A 14,808-nucleotide genomic window follows, 5' to 3' on the forward strand; every position below is an offset into this window, starting at 1 on the left:
ATGTTTAGAGAGTTTTTTTTTTTTTTTTTTTTTTTTTTTGGTTGCCACAAGTTTGTTTTTTTTTTTTTGGTATCTAGTGGGTGGAGGCCAGGAATGCCGTTCAACCTCCTCAAATGCCTAGTTGCCCCCCTTACACTCCAGCAAAGAATTAACAGGCCCAAAATATCAATAGTGCCAAGGTTGAGAAATACTGAAATGACCCAACTTAGAACAACATCAACACACACACAGACACACACACTACAGCATCCAAACCTACATCCCTACATCCCACAGAATCTGAAGAGACTGATGTAAAAAGGGGATAGAGTTGGGAGGAAACAAAGAAAGCAAGCCCCACCCACAAATATACCACAGTCACCATTAACGTCATATTTATTGTTATTTAACTGCTCAGGAAAACATATACAGGTATATACAATATGCAGGAATACAGAAGACTGCACTTTACATATTTTTTTAAAAAAGAAAGAAAAAAATAACACTCAATTTCATGAGCTATTGTCACAGTCTTCCAACCAAGCATTTCAGAAATGAATTTCTTTTAAGAGTCAAAAAAGATTACAGGATTGCCTAACACACAGCAGAGTTAAGTTTTCATATTTTACATGTGCAATAACATTTTCGTTTTCTTTCCCAAAGAGTTTGCTATGCAGTACTGATTACCAGTGTTCAGAGTCTAGTGTGTAGGGTGTGTTTTTCATTTACTTTTATTCTTTCCATTAAACCAAATTTAATGAAATAACATCCTTTTGCTTAAGGCTATTTTTAAAGCTGTTTCATTCTGGGGTCGTGGGGAGCGAGAAAGTTTTTAAAACTTCAGGGGTTTCCGAGGTTGCCAGGACCATGAGCTAATTGGCAAAGTGTTGATGACTCAACGCTGGGAAAGTCAAAGACAGAAGTTAAGACACTTTGCTCCCCAGCCTTAAGCAATTAAGGAGAAATCATTCCTGTTTCAAAAGTAAAATGATGAGGCTCTCAAACAGCTGTACACTGCAGAATCAGAGGGGTCATGGAGTCTTGCCCAGAATATGGTCAACTCTCCCACAGCCCATGGTGGGGCGAAATTCCCTTCCCTTTCCATTCCTTTTGTAGCAGAACGCAGGAACTGCCTCGGCTCACACCTTTCTCGCTGATCAATTCATGCCACCTGCTTTGTCTGCCCTCTGAAGGCGGGGTTTGCCCCTGGTCAAGACTGCCCAGGCGAGAACCGCAGACTCAGACCCCAGCCAAAAGGACCGGCAGAAGGAAAGAGGGGAGAAGGGAGGGGAAAGAGTGAGGTTTTTCTGAAAGCTCCTCTCCCTTTGCTGAAAAGTTCCTTGAAATAAACAATGTGGGTGTTGTATGGTGAGCCCAGAGCCTTCAGGTCACTTGCTAAAAAAAGCCCAGATCTGCAAACTCTGAGGACCTGGAGGGGGTGGGGGAGCTCAAAGTGGAGCGTTTTAGTAAGACATGCTCGTTAACAAAAACTGAAATTAAACATAACCATCACCGATTTGGGTGAAGTGATATCAGTCACTTCTTGCCTAACCCACCCGGGAATCTATGTGCCCCCCACCACAAGCCATAAATGGCTTTTGCAGGCATCAGCAGCACCCAAAGTTGCCTGTCCCTGCCAACCACCACTCATCTCTGCTCAGAGCAGTTATTCCTTTGTGAGATGCTTGGGACACGGCTCTAGTTTTGCAACAGGGTGAGATTCCATCAAAAGTTGGGGAGGGGGCAGAGGAATTCCAGAGTTCAAAACTAAAAGGCGCAGGAATCAAAGTCATTTCATTATATTCTCTTTCTCTGTCCTCTAGCCCTCAGGAGTCTGCAGATCCCTGCAAAGGCTCAGAGCAGGCTGAGCAAGAGAGTGCCTCATCCCCCCCAGGGGTGGGGTTGCCCAGGTTGGACTGGGGTTGAAATGAGAGAGGTGGAGGAGATACACACAGTCCCCTCCTTCTTCCCTGGGATGCCCGGCCAGGAACAGCTTTCAGAAAAGGGAAAGGGCTGAGAACTCAGCCTCCTCCAACTCCAGCACCCGAGGCACAGCCAGCCTGGCTGCAGCAAGGGCAGCAGCCTTGCTCCAAAGACTGCAGGCTGGGAGCACACCATCCCCCATGCAGACCAAAGGCTGCTTAGCACAGCGTGAAAATGCAGGGCCTGGGCATTTGCGAGGAGGCCCAGAAAAGGAGAGAAAACACTACTGTCGAACATTCCAACTCCTTCCCACAGAGCAGAGCTGGACACATCCTCACGTCCATCGCGGAGAGGAGCGGCTTCCAGCAGGAGAAGAGAGAACCCAAGTGGAAGGGAACTGAAGGCTGAGCACTGTGTTTGCAGGAACAAAAATATATTTTCTTAGGGAACAGACAAAACAAAATCCCAGGCGGAATACCTAAGGGGGGCATTCATTGTTTGGCTCCTGCCTGACTGATGACACTGGGGTGTCAATATATAATATTGTGATGACAATTTGACTTTCACCCGGCAATATTCCAGAACTACTATTCTCCAGGATTTCCATTTTAATAAGCAGTGAACAAAGCAAAAAGAAAATAAAAGGGGAGGGGGTAAGAAAAGGAAAAAGAATAAAAAAGAAAGCAACTCTTGTCTTATTATGAAATAACAATACTTGGACATACAGCAGCATGAAAATAAAACAAGGAAAGAGGTCATCTAAAAAATGTATGCCAAGATTACCGAAACATGGGGCGTATCTAGAGGAAAAAGGCTTAAGCAAAAGTTTGCTAACTGCAGAAGGGTTAACACTGGTAACATACTGTGGCAGACAAGTTTCTTTTTTAAAAAAACTTTTGAGGTTCCCCCCCTCCCACTTTAAATTAACCCTTTCCGGTCCATATGCCACTAAGCAGGTACCAACCTAGAGAAAAAAAAAAAAAATCATCCACTCAGCAATAGTGGCCCTTTCAAATTAACAGAGGGGTGGGGTCAGGTTGAGGGGGAAGGAGACAGAGAGGGGGAGGGGAAGGGCCTGGTAGAGGAGGGGGTCTTTCTTGTCATTCAAGTTAGGGCAGCCACGAATGTCCCAAATCTGTTGGAGATGTCAGAATGCAGGGACCGCCAGGTGGGCACGGAGGCTCGAGCCTTGGCATCACCCACGTCGTCTGTGCAGTGGACAGACAGGCACTGCAAGTGGCTGCCAGGCTGGGTTGCTGAAGCCTTGTTTGCGGGGAGGTCGTGGGCTGTGGAGAGAGAAGGAAGAGAGGACATTAGTGGCACGCTCGTCTCTGAGGGACACCATAATGGGGGCCAAAGTGGCAGAGGCATACAAGACAGGCACCATCCACGCCCTCTTTCCATGGCTAAAGCTGGTCCCAGAGAATCTACAGATGTTCTTTCGAATCTTCTTGCTCTTACCTGATTCATCTGTGAGATCTCAGCCAAGGGAAGACCTCCCTGTTGGGCCTCAGTTTCCCCACTGGGAAATAGGTAAGTGAGGCGGGATAAACTCAGAGTTTGCCCATCTCTGATGCACCAGAGTTCCCAAAAGATTAACTGGACATGATCTAAGTCAGGAATGCTTCCTGGAGGAGGGGCATCTAAACTGGGCATCAAAGGATGTGTAGGAGTTCGCTGCATGCAGTGAAAGGGTAGAGGGGAGGATTGTCTGGGTCCAGAACACAGCCTGTTTGTGTGTCATCCTCTGGAGAGACATTTGCTCAGGGCCTACCACGAGCTGGGAACTTTCTTAAAATGTGCCAGACTCCATACCAACTCCAGCGGGGAAGGATGATCACCTCTACTTTATAGCTAAGAAAACTGAGACTCAGAGGGGGAAAATGACTTGCCCTGAGTCACATAGGAGAAAGTGTGGATGGAGTCACAGCACCCTTCCCAGAGGAGCAGGAAGGATGGAGAAGGTGCCTGTGGATACCCAGCTTGGCACAGCTGAGCCACAAAGACTAGACGCCCACAGCTCCCCAAGCCCCACGTGCTCCCCAATCCCCAAGCACTCCCCAGTGCTTTCCAATAGCTCCCTTTTCAGCCCCTCTCCCACCTCTGAAGGTTCTGCCCCTCACTGGTGTGCAGGGGCTGAGGCTCCATAGAAGTGGTTTTGACAGCGGGGGCATGGGAGCGGAGGAGCCCTTCGGGACACCTGCCTGTTGTCTTTCATTCCCTCCTACGCTCTGGCCTTAGCTTTCTCATACTCCATTTTACAGATAACAAGTCTGAGCCCCAGAAAGGCACAGAAACTTTCCTGGGCTCACACAGCTCCAACCTAACGGCTGAGAGAATCCAGTTGTAGCTCCGCAAAGGGACCCGAGGCCAGTCCCCTCCTCTGAAAAGGGGAGTGTCTGCCCAGCTCATGCACCTCCTTATGATGGCTAGTCAACCAGGCTGTTGATATGTACAAGGTGTTTGTATAAACTGCAAAGTGCTGTCCTCACAAGGACAGAGGGTGAAGTGTTCAGAGCAGGAGAGACAGAAAATCTGAGCTCCCCAATCAAACCAGCACAAAAGCACCATTCTCAGCTGCTACATGAAAGGACTCTGGGTGCCTGGGGTGGGGGACTCTGTTCCTCTCCCATACCCTTAGTGAAAATCCCCTGAACCCCCTTCTCATTGAGTCACACAATGCCAGAAAGCACCACAGATCACAGGGATGTCTGTGTTAGACACGCTTGAGGAGAAAGGAGCCTGACAACCATTCACATCTTAGTATAAATTAGATCAAAGCAGGGAATTTGCAGGACTTCTCATTTACGGCTACCACATGACCACTGGCTCTGTCCTGAGACCTGCCATATGTCAGTGAAGAGTCTCATTATTCTCATTTCCTAGAGTCTGACTTTAGAGTATGCCCAAGGTCACACAGCCTGGAAGGGACAGAAAGCTGGGTTTGAATATGGGCTGATGTTGAATTTCTGCCTCAGCAGTAGTGAGAAAAGCTGAAATTGGGGGTGGGGGGCTCTGCTCCAGCTGAGGGAGCACACCCAGATACTGAACTCCATGACCGGCCTGCCCTCAATCCTCCGTGTAAGCCCAGCCAAGGGCCCTGTGCCAGGCAGGAGTCACCGGCCCGCCCTGCCCTCTGGGATTAAGCAGGAGGCCTCCCCCAGGAGCTGAACCACAGCCTGCAGAGAAAATCCTCCCAGAGGGATGGGCCCAGGCAGCTGAGGACAGGCCATGACTAACTGGGCTTGGGGCCCCCACCCTGGAGCCCCAGAGACCTGCATGCTGGGAGGAGCCGGAGCCGGGCAGGAAGGAGACTTCCTTGGCCCCTTCCCTCATTCATGCAATTAACATGCCTTTATTGAGGATCTTCTGTATGCCAGGTATGGTACAAGCCCTGCGGATCTAGCATGGAACGGGACAGACGCTATCCCCAGCCTCCTCCTGGAGCTGATGGTGAGGCCAGGAAACAGTGTCTCTTTGTGACCAAAGCACGGTCATTTTGAAGTCACAGCCCCACTACTGTGTGACCAAGACTCTACCTTGTTCCCCCTCTGGACCTCAGTTTCCCTACTGGTAAAATGGGGATGATGTCATCTCCCCTGGGGCCTTGTAATGGCCTGGCACACAGAGAGTCCCCCAAACAGTGCTGCTGGGACTGTCATTCATATCTGGGAGGGTCGGGGGTGAGGGGGGCTTTGCAGCCACTTAGAATCCCCTAAAGCCCCACTAATTCCTGGGACCCAGCCAGGTGGGCGTGTTCCTGCCCATGAAACAGGAGCCTTTGCCCCATTTCACAGAAGGAGAAACTGAGGTTCTGAATCCAAGGTTTCAAAGCTAGTTAGTAGTGGTGAAATCTGGATGTTGCTAATACCCTACCCAGGGCTTCCTTGGGGAGAAGGTACCCCAGGAAGCTTAAGGCATCAGATGCAGGCTTTCTAGGAACATGGCAGGCCCTGGATTCTGGCAATACTGAGGCACAGTGCCCCAACCTTTGCTCTTGAACCCATGCTTGCCTTGTTCCCAGTGACCCCTTCACCCTACCCTGCTTAATATCTCCAAAGGAATTTTATTCCAAGCACTGCAAGATCTGGACTGGGGGTGAGGTGAGGGAAGTAGCATCTGCCACAGAGAGAGAGAAAGAGAGAAAATCTGAAAGGGGGTTATTTCCTCCACTTTGCACAAATTATCTCCAGGAATGAACATAGCAATTCTTGTGCCCACTTTACAGATGAGGGAACAAACTCCGAGGGATGAAGCTCCTTGCAAAGGAGAGGTAAACTCTTTGCTCTGGGGCTGCAAGCACCCAGAAGGTGAAAGAAAATTCCTGAGCAACACACCAGGCAGGGGAAGCTGAGTCTGCCAAGTGATGGGTAAGACAGACCCAAATGGCCAAATTTTCTAAAGATGCTTTCATCCCCAAGTTACAGACATAAGCGTGCCATGCGCTAATGCCAGAAACCATTGCTGTTCTTATTAGGGGTGGATTTAATGAGGGCGTCCCAGGCACACAACTGAACACTTCTGTGTATTATCTAATCCCATCCCCCAGCAAGCCCATCAGTGGGGGTGCCCCTTCTCCCCACCCCAGTAGGGCCACACTGGGCTCAGAGAGGGTGAGAGCCTTGCCAGATGTCACAGAGCATGGGTGCAGGATTCCCCAGCCTCCGCCTAGAATGAGCAAGAGAGCCAACCAGTCTGGTATCCACGGGGAATATTTTTAAGAGAGAATATTATTCTTCAGTTCTTGACAACCCAAGCATGACCAAACTCATCCTCCCGCCGGATTCATTCCAGCTAGGGGGACCTAACACGCCCTCAGACCGCGGCTCCCCAGGGCTGCCGAGTCGCTGCCGATAAATCAGTCCCACAGAAGCCGCCTCAAGTCATGGCCTGCCCCAGCTCAAGAGAGGCCCTCAGTCTCCGCTCCTTGAGGCGGCAAGCACGCCAGCCCCCACGCCAGGACCCAGAGATAAAACCACCCCCTTGCCAAGCTCCCAGGGTTGGGGGAGACCCTGGAGTCACTCAGCGCCCGGCACTGGCAGACACCACAGGACCCAGTGAGTGCTGTTCTGTTTTCCACTTGATCGTCAGCCTCCCCCATCAGACTGTGGCCATGTGGAGAAGGGCAGGTTTGGCCTGTTCACCCCCGGACCATGCACACGCCAGGCCCTCAGTTGGGTCCAGTGCACTGACTGTGAAGCGCCCTTCATCCCCATTTGACAGACGAGAAGACTGAGGCTCTAAGGGGCAGGAGCTACCCAGGGGTCACCCAGGGCCAAGTCACCAGCTCTGGGGGTGTGGCTCTCTCCTCTCGGCCCAGGATTCCTAGCTGCTCAGGCCAAGGTGGAATCCCAAATGCCCCGTACCTGGGCAGCTCCTGTCTGCAGAACCACAGTTTCCTCATCTGCAACTTGCGGGTGGTGATTCCTGCTGAGCCCGGCTAAGAGAAGCACGGGAGACCTCACGAGAGACTGGCAATACCATGTGCATGTTGGAGGGTCAGTCCCAGAGGCTGGGGCATCATCGTCTCAAAACAGATAACCCTGTGTGTGCCTCACTCGATTCAGGCAGCACAGGGGGGCTGAGGGCAGGGGCCTCTGGTTCTTGGGGACTGATGGGCATGCCTGCCCAGCAAGGAAAGACTGCAGGACAGTTTTTAAGGACAGCTATGGCCAGAAAGAACCACCTCACGCCCCATGCCCAGGGTCAAGGCCCAGAGCTGAGACAGACACCCCTGCTGTTTCTCCTCCCAAAAGCACTCCTCAGCTTTTCTTCATGGCACAAATCCTCGCTGATCTTCCGGCCTCTTCCTGCTACCCCATCACCCCTGCCCTGAACACCACAGCACTTCATTTGGTCATCATGCTGCAGAGTTTCAGGCTGCCCCCTGCTCACCCCGCTGCGATCATGAGACCCACGTCGGATTCTGTCTTCCAAACTTCTCCGTCCACAATGGAGGCAGTCAGTTCTATTAAGGGAAGGAGAGAACCAGGAGCAGGTGCCAAAAAAAGCAATTGCGTGAATAACTCAACTCACTCCGTTTCTCTTACAGGGTTCAACAATGATAGTGGCCACCATTCGTGGAGCAAGGAAATTTTGTACATCACTTCAGCTCTCAGAACCTCGGTTCTAGGAAATAGGGGAAATAATAGGACTGGCCGTCATGGAGGCAGTTAGAAGAATTAAGTGAAATGATCCATGCAAAACGCTTAGCACATGGGGCGCTCCTGCCAACGCTGGCTATGAGTACAGCCTGTCGACGGTGTTTGCCAGCCTGCAGGTGACAGTGGGGACCTGCAGGGCTGGGCCCGGGGAGGGCTGAGTGACCCTTCCAGGCTGTGCCTGGGGTGAAGGGAGAATGGAAAAGAGGGGACGTTTACCTGGGGATGTTGCATTTTAAATTTTGCTTCTAGAGATGCCATCCACCCATAGAGGGGGCCGAGTTTTCTTTTTTTCTTTAAAGTCAGCAAAACAGGCCTCGTCATCACCCTGCTCTGCACTAAAATCCCCGGACTAGGTTCCAATGTGGGTGAGCCACGTGCTCAGGCGTGGTGAGCCACGTGCTCAGGCGTCGTGAGCCGGGCGGAGGTGGCTGCCACCTCCCATGCCAGGCAAAGGGCTGCCTCGGTGGTTCTTCCAGCCATGGTTCCACCACTGAGCCCCAGGGAAGGAGACTTCTGACCCAGCCACCTCCTGCCCCGCTGCCTACCTGAGGGAAAGCCAGGGGTATTCGGGGGGGAGGACAGAGCCCAACAACTGCCCATATCAAGGGCTCCCTGGGTACTCACCCAGAGCATGGCCCGGGCTAGGTGCTAACCTCTTCTCTAATACGGGAAGAGTAAGAGAACTACCTTGCAGGCTGCTAGGAGGATTAAGTGAGATGACAGCTGGTAAGCCTTCAGCATAAGGTGAGCCCTTTGTCAAAAAAGGGTAGCTGCTCTGACACTTATCATTCTTTTGTTGTTGTTGTTTTTCTTTTTCTTTTAGAGATAGAGTCTCGCTCTGTCACCCAGGCTGGAGTGCAGCGGCACAATCATAGCTCACTGCAACCTCAACCTCCTGGGCTCAAGCAATCCTCCTACCTCATCCTCCCAAGTAGCTGGGACTATGGGTGTGCACTACCACACCCGGCTAATTTTTTAAAATTTATTTTGTAGAGATGAGGTTCTCACTAAGTTGCCAAGGCTAGTCTTGTATTCCTGGGTTCAAGCAATCCTCCCATCTCAGCCTCCCGAAGTGCTGGGATTACAGGGGTGAGCCACCATGCCTGGCCACATTTTTCCTTCTAATCCCCTAACCTGGTACTACTGTTGCTCTTTACAGATGAACTGAAAGACGGTCCAGAGAGTCAGAGCCTGACCAAGGTCACACGGAGTCAGGGGCAGAGCCAGGCCTACAATCCAGCCCCTGGTTTTTGTTTTGTTTTTTGTAGAGATGGGGTCTTGCTGTGTTGCCCAGGCTGGTCTCAAACTCCTGGGCTCAAGTGATCTGCCCACCTTGGCCTCCCAAAGTGCTGGGATTACAGGCGTGAGCCACTGCACCCAGCCCACTCTTACTGTTCTTGGCACTGGAGGCAGCCAGAGCTAGAAGTGCCACGTGCTAGCTTTGTGCCATGGGGCAGTTTCTTCATCCCTGTGGGTGCTGGAAGCTGCCGAGGCTGGGGGTCAGGGTGCAATCCCAGGCAGAGCTGGAGAATGAGAATTCCGGGCGTATTTTTAACTCGGGGCTTATGTAAGAAGCAGTGTGGGCCCCGGCACACAATAGCGGATGACTCTCGCCCAACTCACCCTCGCTGGATTCCGACAAAGGGAAATGTATTTTGGTTTTTCCTTTATTTGGACCTGGTGCGGGGAGACATTGGGTTCTGTGACAGCTGCCACTCAACTGGGGGGCTGGGCGACTGGGCCTGGAAGCGGAGGCAGGTCTGGTGGCCACAGGGCTGAGCCACCACCTCTTGGAGCCTTCGTGCTACAGCCTGGGAGTCCCTCAGGCCCCCCACACACTTATCTGTGACCCCCAGACCTTGGTAGCTGTTCTGTTCCCCACCTCCTTAGAAGGGCAGGGCCATTGCATCCAAGCCAGCCCCGGGCATTCCAGGTCACTCTTCCCTCCTCCCCATCCCCCACAGTCAGCCCAGGCACCAAGGAGGGAAGAGGCTGCCTCCAAAGTCTGCCCACTTTTCTCCTGCCCCACTGCCCTTCCCTGGCCCACACACCCACCATCTCCTGCCTGCAGCTGCCACCTTGCCTCACCGTCTGCTTACACACTGCCCTCCAAACCTGTGAGCTGGGGGAGTTTCCTGAAGCACCAACCAGAGCAGGCCTCTCTCCTGCTTGAACCTTCCATGGCTCCCCAGTGCCTCGCAGCTTTGCATGCCCCAGGCTGACTCCCTCTCGGGCCTCTGACCTCATCTCTCAGTGCTCTCTCCTGCACTGCAAGCCCCAGCTATACATTCCCTCAGCAGAGCCTTGATCCTTCCACCTCCACACCTTTGCTGCTGCGGTTTTTTCTGCCTAGAGCACCTGCCCCTCCTCACCCCAGGTGACTCCTGCCATCCTACCTGGCTGTCAGCCCCGTGGCGATGTTTCTCCAACACCCCTACTCTGAGATGTGCATACTTCTCTCCCTGCTGGCAGATGGCACCCCTGGCCCCGGCTATCATGATGCTAATGATACCACTAGCTGCAGCCTTGCTGGCTTCAGGGATGTGCTCACACATCTTGCGCTGGCAGAGGGGTGTTCTGAGGTCAGGGCGCCTCACCAACAGGCCACCAAACACAGAAAACATCACAGGGGACTTTGGAGTCAGATGACCAAGGTCTGTATGCTGGTCCCTGGCATTTTTCCCAGCAGCTCAAACTTGGGCAAGTCACTTTCCCTCTCCGAGCCTCACCTTTCTTCTCTGTGAAATGGGAAGAAGATAAGGTTCTATTGTGCCTGGCCTATGGCAGGTGCCCAGGAAAATGCTACCAGCTATCAGGGCAGACAGAAGTCACAGGAGTAGAGAGCCTTGCCCAGTAGAAAGTACAGTCACAGGTTTTGGTTTTGTTGTTGTTGTTGTTGTTGTTGTTGTTGTTTTGAGACAAGATCTAGCTCTATTACCCAGGTTGGACCGCAGTGGCATAATCACAGCTCACTACAACCTCTGCCTCCCAGGCTCAAGCAATACTCCCACCTCAGCCTCCCAAGTAGCTAGGACTACAGGTGTGCGCCACCACGCCCGGCTAATTCTTGTTATTTTTTTTATAGAGGTGGGAGTTCACCATGTTGCCCAAGCTGGTCTCTAACTCGTGAGCTCAAACAATCCACCTGCCTCGGCCTCCCAAAGTGTTGGGATTATAGGCATGAGCCGCCATGCTCAGTGGTCACAGGCTTTTGACTGCAGTGCTAAGACCTGTCTCCAAGAACCTACCACTGAGAAATGTGGAGGATTTGACCCCTGTGGAGTTGGCCCCCACAGCCCAACTAGAACCCGTCTGCGGGGCTCCACAACCCCAAGAACGACCCTGCCTTGGCTGCCTGTGCACACTTGATCCCTGGGCCACGTCCCCTTCTATAGAAAGATAGATGGGGCCTGGGAAACTCAAAGACTCTGGGCTCAGGGGCAGGAACAGCAAATCTCAGCCAGATATCAGGGGTCAGAAAGAAGGTCTACACGGCCACCAACCAAGCAGGAAAACAGCAAACCTGAAACTTCATGGTTGGCTCCCACCCCAACCCTCCCGGACACGCATCAGCTTAGAGGTTGTCCCAACTCTGAGCTTGGAGGCCTGAGTTCAAAGCCCACCATGGTCTGAATCTCAACTCTGCCCCTCACTAGCTCTGTGATCTTGGGTGGGTCCACTTGCTGAGCCTCAGTTTCCCTATCTGTAGAAGGGGATAACAATCCCTCCAGTGACAATGGCCTGGAGACCCTGAGGGCAAACATGCCCATGTGGCTCCCATCTGCTTCCTGGCACACAGTAGGCACCTGATAAGTATTTGTTAAGTGTTTTAATGAATGGCTCACATTTTCATCTCAGCTCTGTCACCTTGCTTGCTGTGTGATCCTGCACAAGTCACTCCCCCTCTCTGGACCTAACTGGCCCTCTCTAAAATGACTAGTGGTTTGGGTAGATATACAACCCTCCCCCCAAATCCCTTCTATCCCTCTGGGGCAATCAGATTTCACATTTGAGCTGGGCGAGGTGGCTTACATGTGTAATCCCAGCAATTTGGGAGGTGCACGTGGGAGGACTGCTTAAGGCCAGGAGTTCAAGACCAGCCTGATACTGTCTCTATAAAATTTTTTTAAAATTAACCAGACATTGGCTGGGCGTGGTGGCTCACACCTGTAATCCCAGAACTTTGTGAGACCAAGGCGGGCGGATCACTTGAGGTCAGGAGTTCATGACCAGCCTGGCCAACATGGTCCCGTCTCTACTAAAAATACAAAAATTAGCCGGGAGTAGTGGCACATGCCTGTAATCTCAACTACTTGGAAGGCTGAGGCAGGAGAATCGCTTGAACCCAGAAGGCAGAGCTTGCAGTGAGCCGAGATCACACCACTGCACTCCAGCCTGGGCCACAGAGCAAGACTCCATCTCAAAGAAAAAAAAAAATTAACCAGACATGGTGGTGCATGCTGGTAGTCCCAGCTGCTTGGGAGGCTGGGGCAGGAGGATCTATTGAGCCCAGGAGATTGAGGCTGCAGTGAGCTAGGATCATGCCACTGCACTCCAGCCAGAGTGACAGAGCAAGACCCTGTCTCCGAAAAAAATAAAGAAAGATTTTACATTTGATATAGGCAAAAGTCTGGGCAGGAGCCTAAGCAAAGGCCACTGAGATATCTTGACCTGAGCTCAGTGAACCACACCCAAAACCCCAAGGATGGGGACCGAGAGATAGTGGCCAACAGCCTGCGTGACACTCTAGGCATCCCACCGGGGCCACACAGAACCCGAGGCAGGCCCAGGGGACTAGCCACTCCTCAGCCCAGCCCTATGCCTGTGTCCCCTGCCCCTTCTCTGCCCTCCCATCAATGACAACTTCCAGCAATAGTGTCACCGTGGCAATCGAGAAAAGGAAAAAGGAAAGCAGACCACGTCTCTATGCCAGTCAGCTCCAGGGTGTGACCGTGAACATGGCCTGCAGGCTCAGTCGGTCACAGTGAATGACTCCAACACCCAGAGGGAGAGATGGCCCGACACACTAGCCCATTTTACAGTGAGGACACTGAGCCTCAAGGAGGCGATGCCACAGGCACAGGGTCACACAGCCAGCCACCCACAGAGCCAAGGTCACGCCCAGAGACGTCTGATGTCACAGTGTGTAGTTTTCATCAAAGTTGCATGAAAAAGGGAAACATCATTGGCCAAAGTGACTGGCACGACCTCTCCCACTCCACCACCACCCCCAATGTCTCTCTTGCAAGCATTCTCCTCCACTCAATCTGTCTCGTTCTCGCTCTCTCTCTCTTTCTCTCTCTCCCTCAGGTCTTGCTCTTGTTCACCCTCCCTCTGTCCATTATCCATCCTCTCTCTCTCTGCCTCTCTCTTATTCTTCCTCTTTCTGCCCCTTCATCCATATCTCCCTCCCTCTCTCCTTCTCCCCCTCCCTCTTATTCTCTAATTCTTCTTATTTCTCTCTCTCTTCCTCTCTCTTATTCTTCCTCTTTCTGCCCCTCCATCCGTATCTCCCTCCCTCTCTCCTTCTCCCCCTCCCTCTTATTCTCTAATTCTTCTTATTTTTCTCTCTCTCTCTCTCACACACTTTTTTTGGGGGGAAAAAAACCCCAAGGCTCACAGATGGGATGAGAACTTCCCAGGGTGACACAGAAGCTGAGGACAAAACCGGACAGCCCCCCGCCCCTTCAACGCTTCTTCCCTCACCACTGATGTTACCAAAGTTTCAGCTGCAACCTTCCCCCATCTGACAGGAGGCAGCACACGGCGGGAAGATGGGGGCGCCTGGGGGCAGGGAGAGCCTGCATTCCCCTTCTGCCCTGGGCACAGAGCCAGGTGCAAAGACAGTCCCCCAACTCATGATGGGTGGGAGGGCCCTGCAAGGCCCCCCCTTTCCAGGCCCCACGAGGGTGAAGCAGAGGCCTTGCGCCGGCCGCTGCAGCAGTGCAGTCTGGTGAGAGGCTGGGCCAGGCCCCTGGAAGCCTTCGGAAATTAATTTGAGTTGACTTGGCTGAGGGCAGCTGTCATGTAGATTGAGAACTGGCCGAGGGCTCCACGGAGGAGAGGCTGCAAGGGCATCATCGGAACCAGGCTGCCAGGAGCTGGGGGCAGGACCGGGGAACGCTGGGGGAGGCTGAGTCCTGGGGACTGTCCCTGGCCCTGAAGGAGGGGATGAGGTGGTGTGCGATAGCCGCGGACGGCAGGATGGACGGAGCGGGCTCCTCGCACCAGGCCTGGGCGTCTCTGATTGGGCTCCTTGTCCTGCCTGGCACCTCCAGCCACGCAGCCAGTGACCTGTGACAGATGCAGCCCTGCACACCCCGGGGCCACTCCTGACCTGTATGCTGCTAAGATGTGACAGGCCCTGGGGGGCTGAGGGCCAGTCGCTCAGCCCGCACCTTCCTCTTGATGGTGGTGTTGCCAGGGTGCTTATGCAAGAGCACAGCCTGCCGGTTCTGGGGAAATTCAATCCTCTGAGCCTCAATTTCCTCATCTATGAGATGGGGATGGAGACAGTATCATTCTCATAGGAGAGAAGGCCTGGGGGCAATGCAAGCAAAGTGCTTAGCACAGTGAGGGGCTGACTTCACCCCATAAATAGTAGCTGCCATTCTGGAGAGACTCTCAAATATAATAATAGTATTTGCTGGTAATACCGGTAATGCTGGTAATAGTATTACCATTAAGTACTATTATTATATTTGAGAGTCTCTCCAGCCCTGTCTCCAGCACAGCCCTCCCC

At 52.6% G+C, this 14,808-nt stretch overlaps 1 protein-coding gene across 1 annotated transcript in view; it reads right to left on the reverse strand.

The window, feature by feature from the left end:
- Nucleotides 1-357: 357 nt before the first annotated feature.
- Nucleotides 358-14,808, reverse strand: part of MN1 (MN1 proto-oncogene, transcriptional regulator) — a 52,396-nt gene continuing 37,945 nt past the window's right edge. The window contains exon 2 of the mRNA XM_024240226.3: nucleotides 358-3,188. Within this exon, the coding sequence (XP_024095994.3) occupies nucleotides 3,007-3,188 (182 nt within the window). The 3' untranslated portion in view covers nucleotides 358-3,006. The remainder of the gene's footprint in view (nucleotides 3,189-14,808) is intronic.

Source organism: Pongo abelii, chromosome 23, assembly GCF_028885655.2.
Source record: "Pongo abelii isolate AG06213 chromosome 23, NHGRI_mPonAbe1-v2.0_pri, whole genome shotgun sequence".
NCBI lineage: Eukaryota > Metazoa > Chordata > Mammalia > Primates > Hominidae > Pongo > Pongo abelii.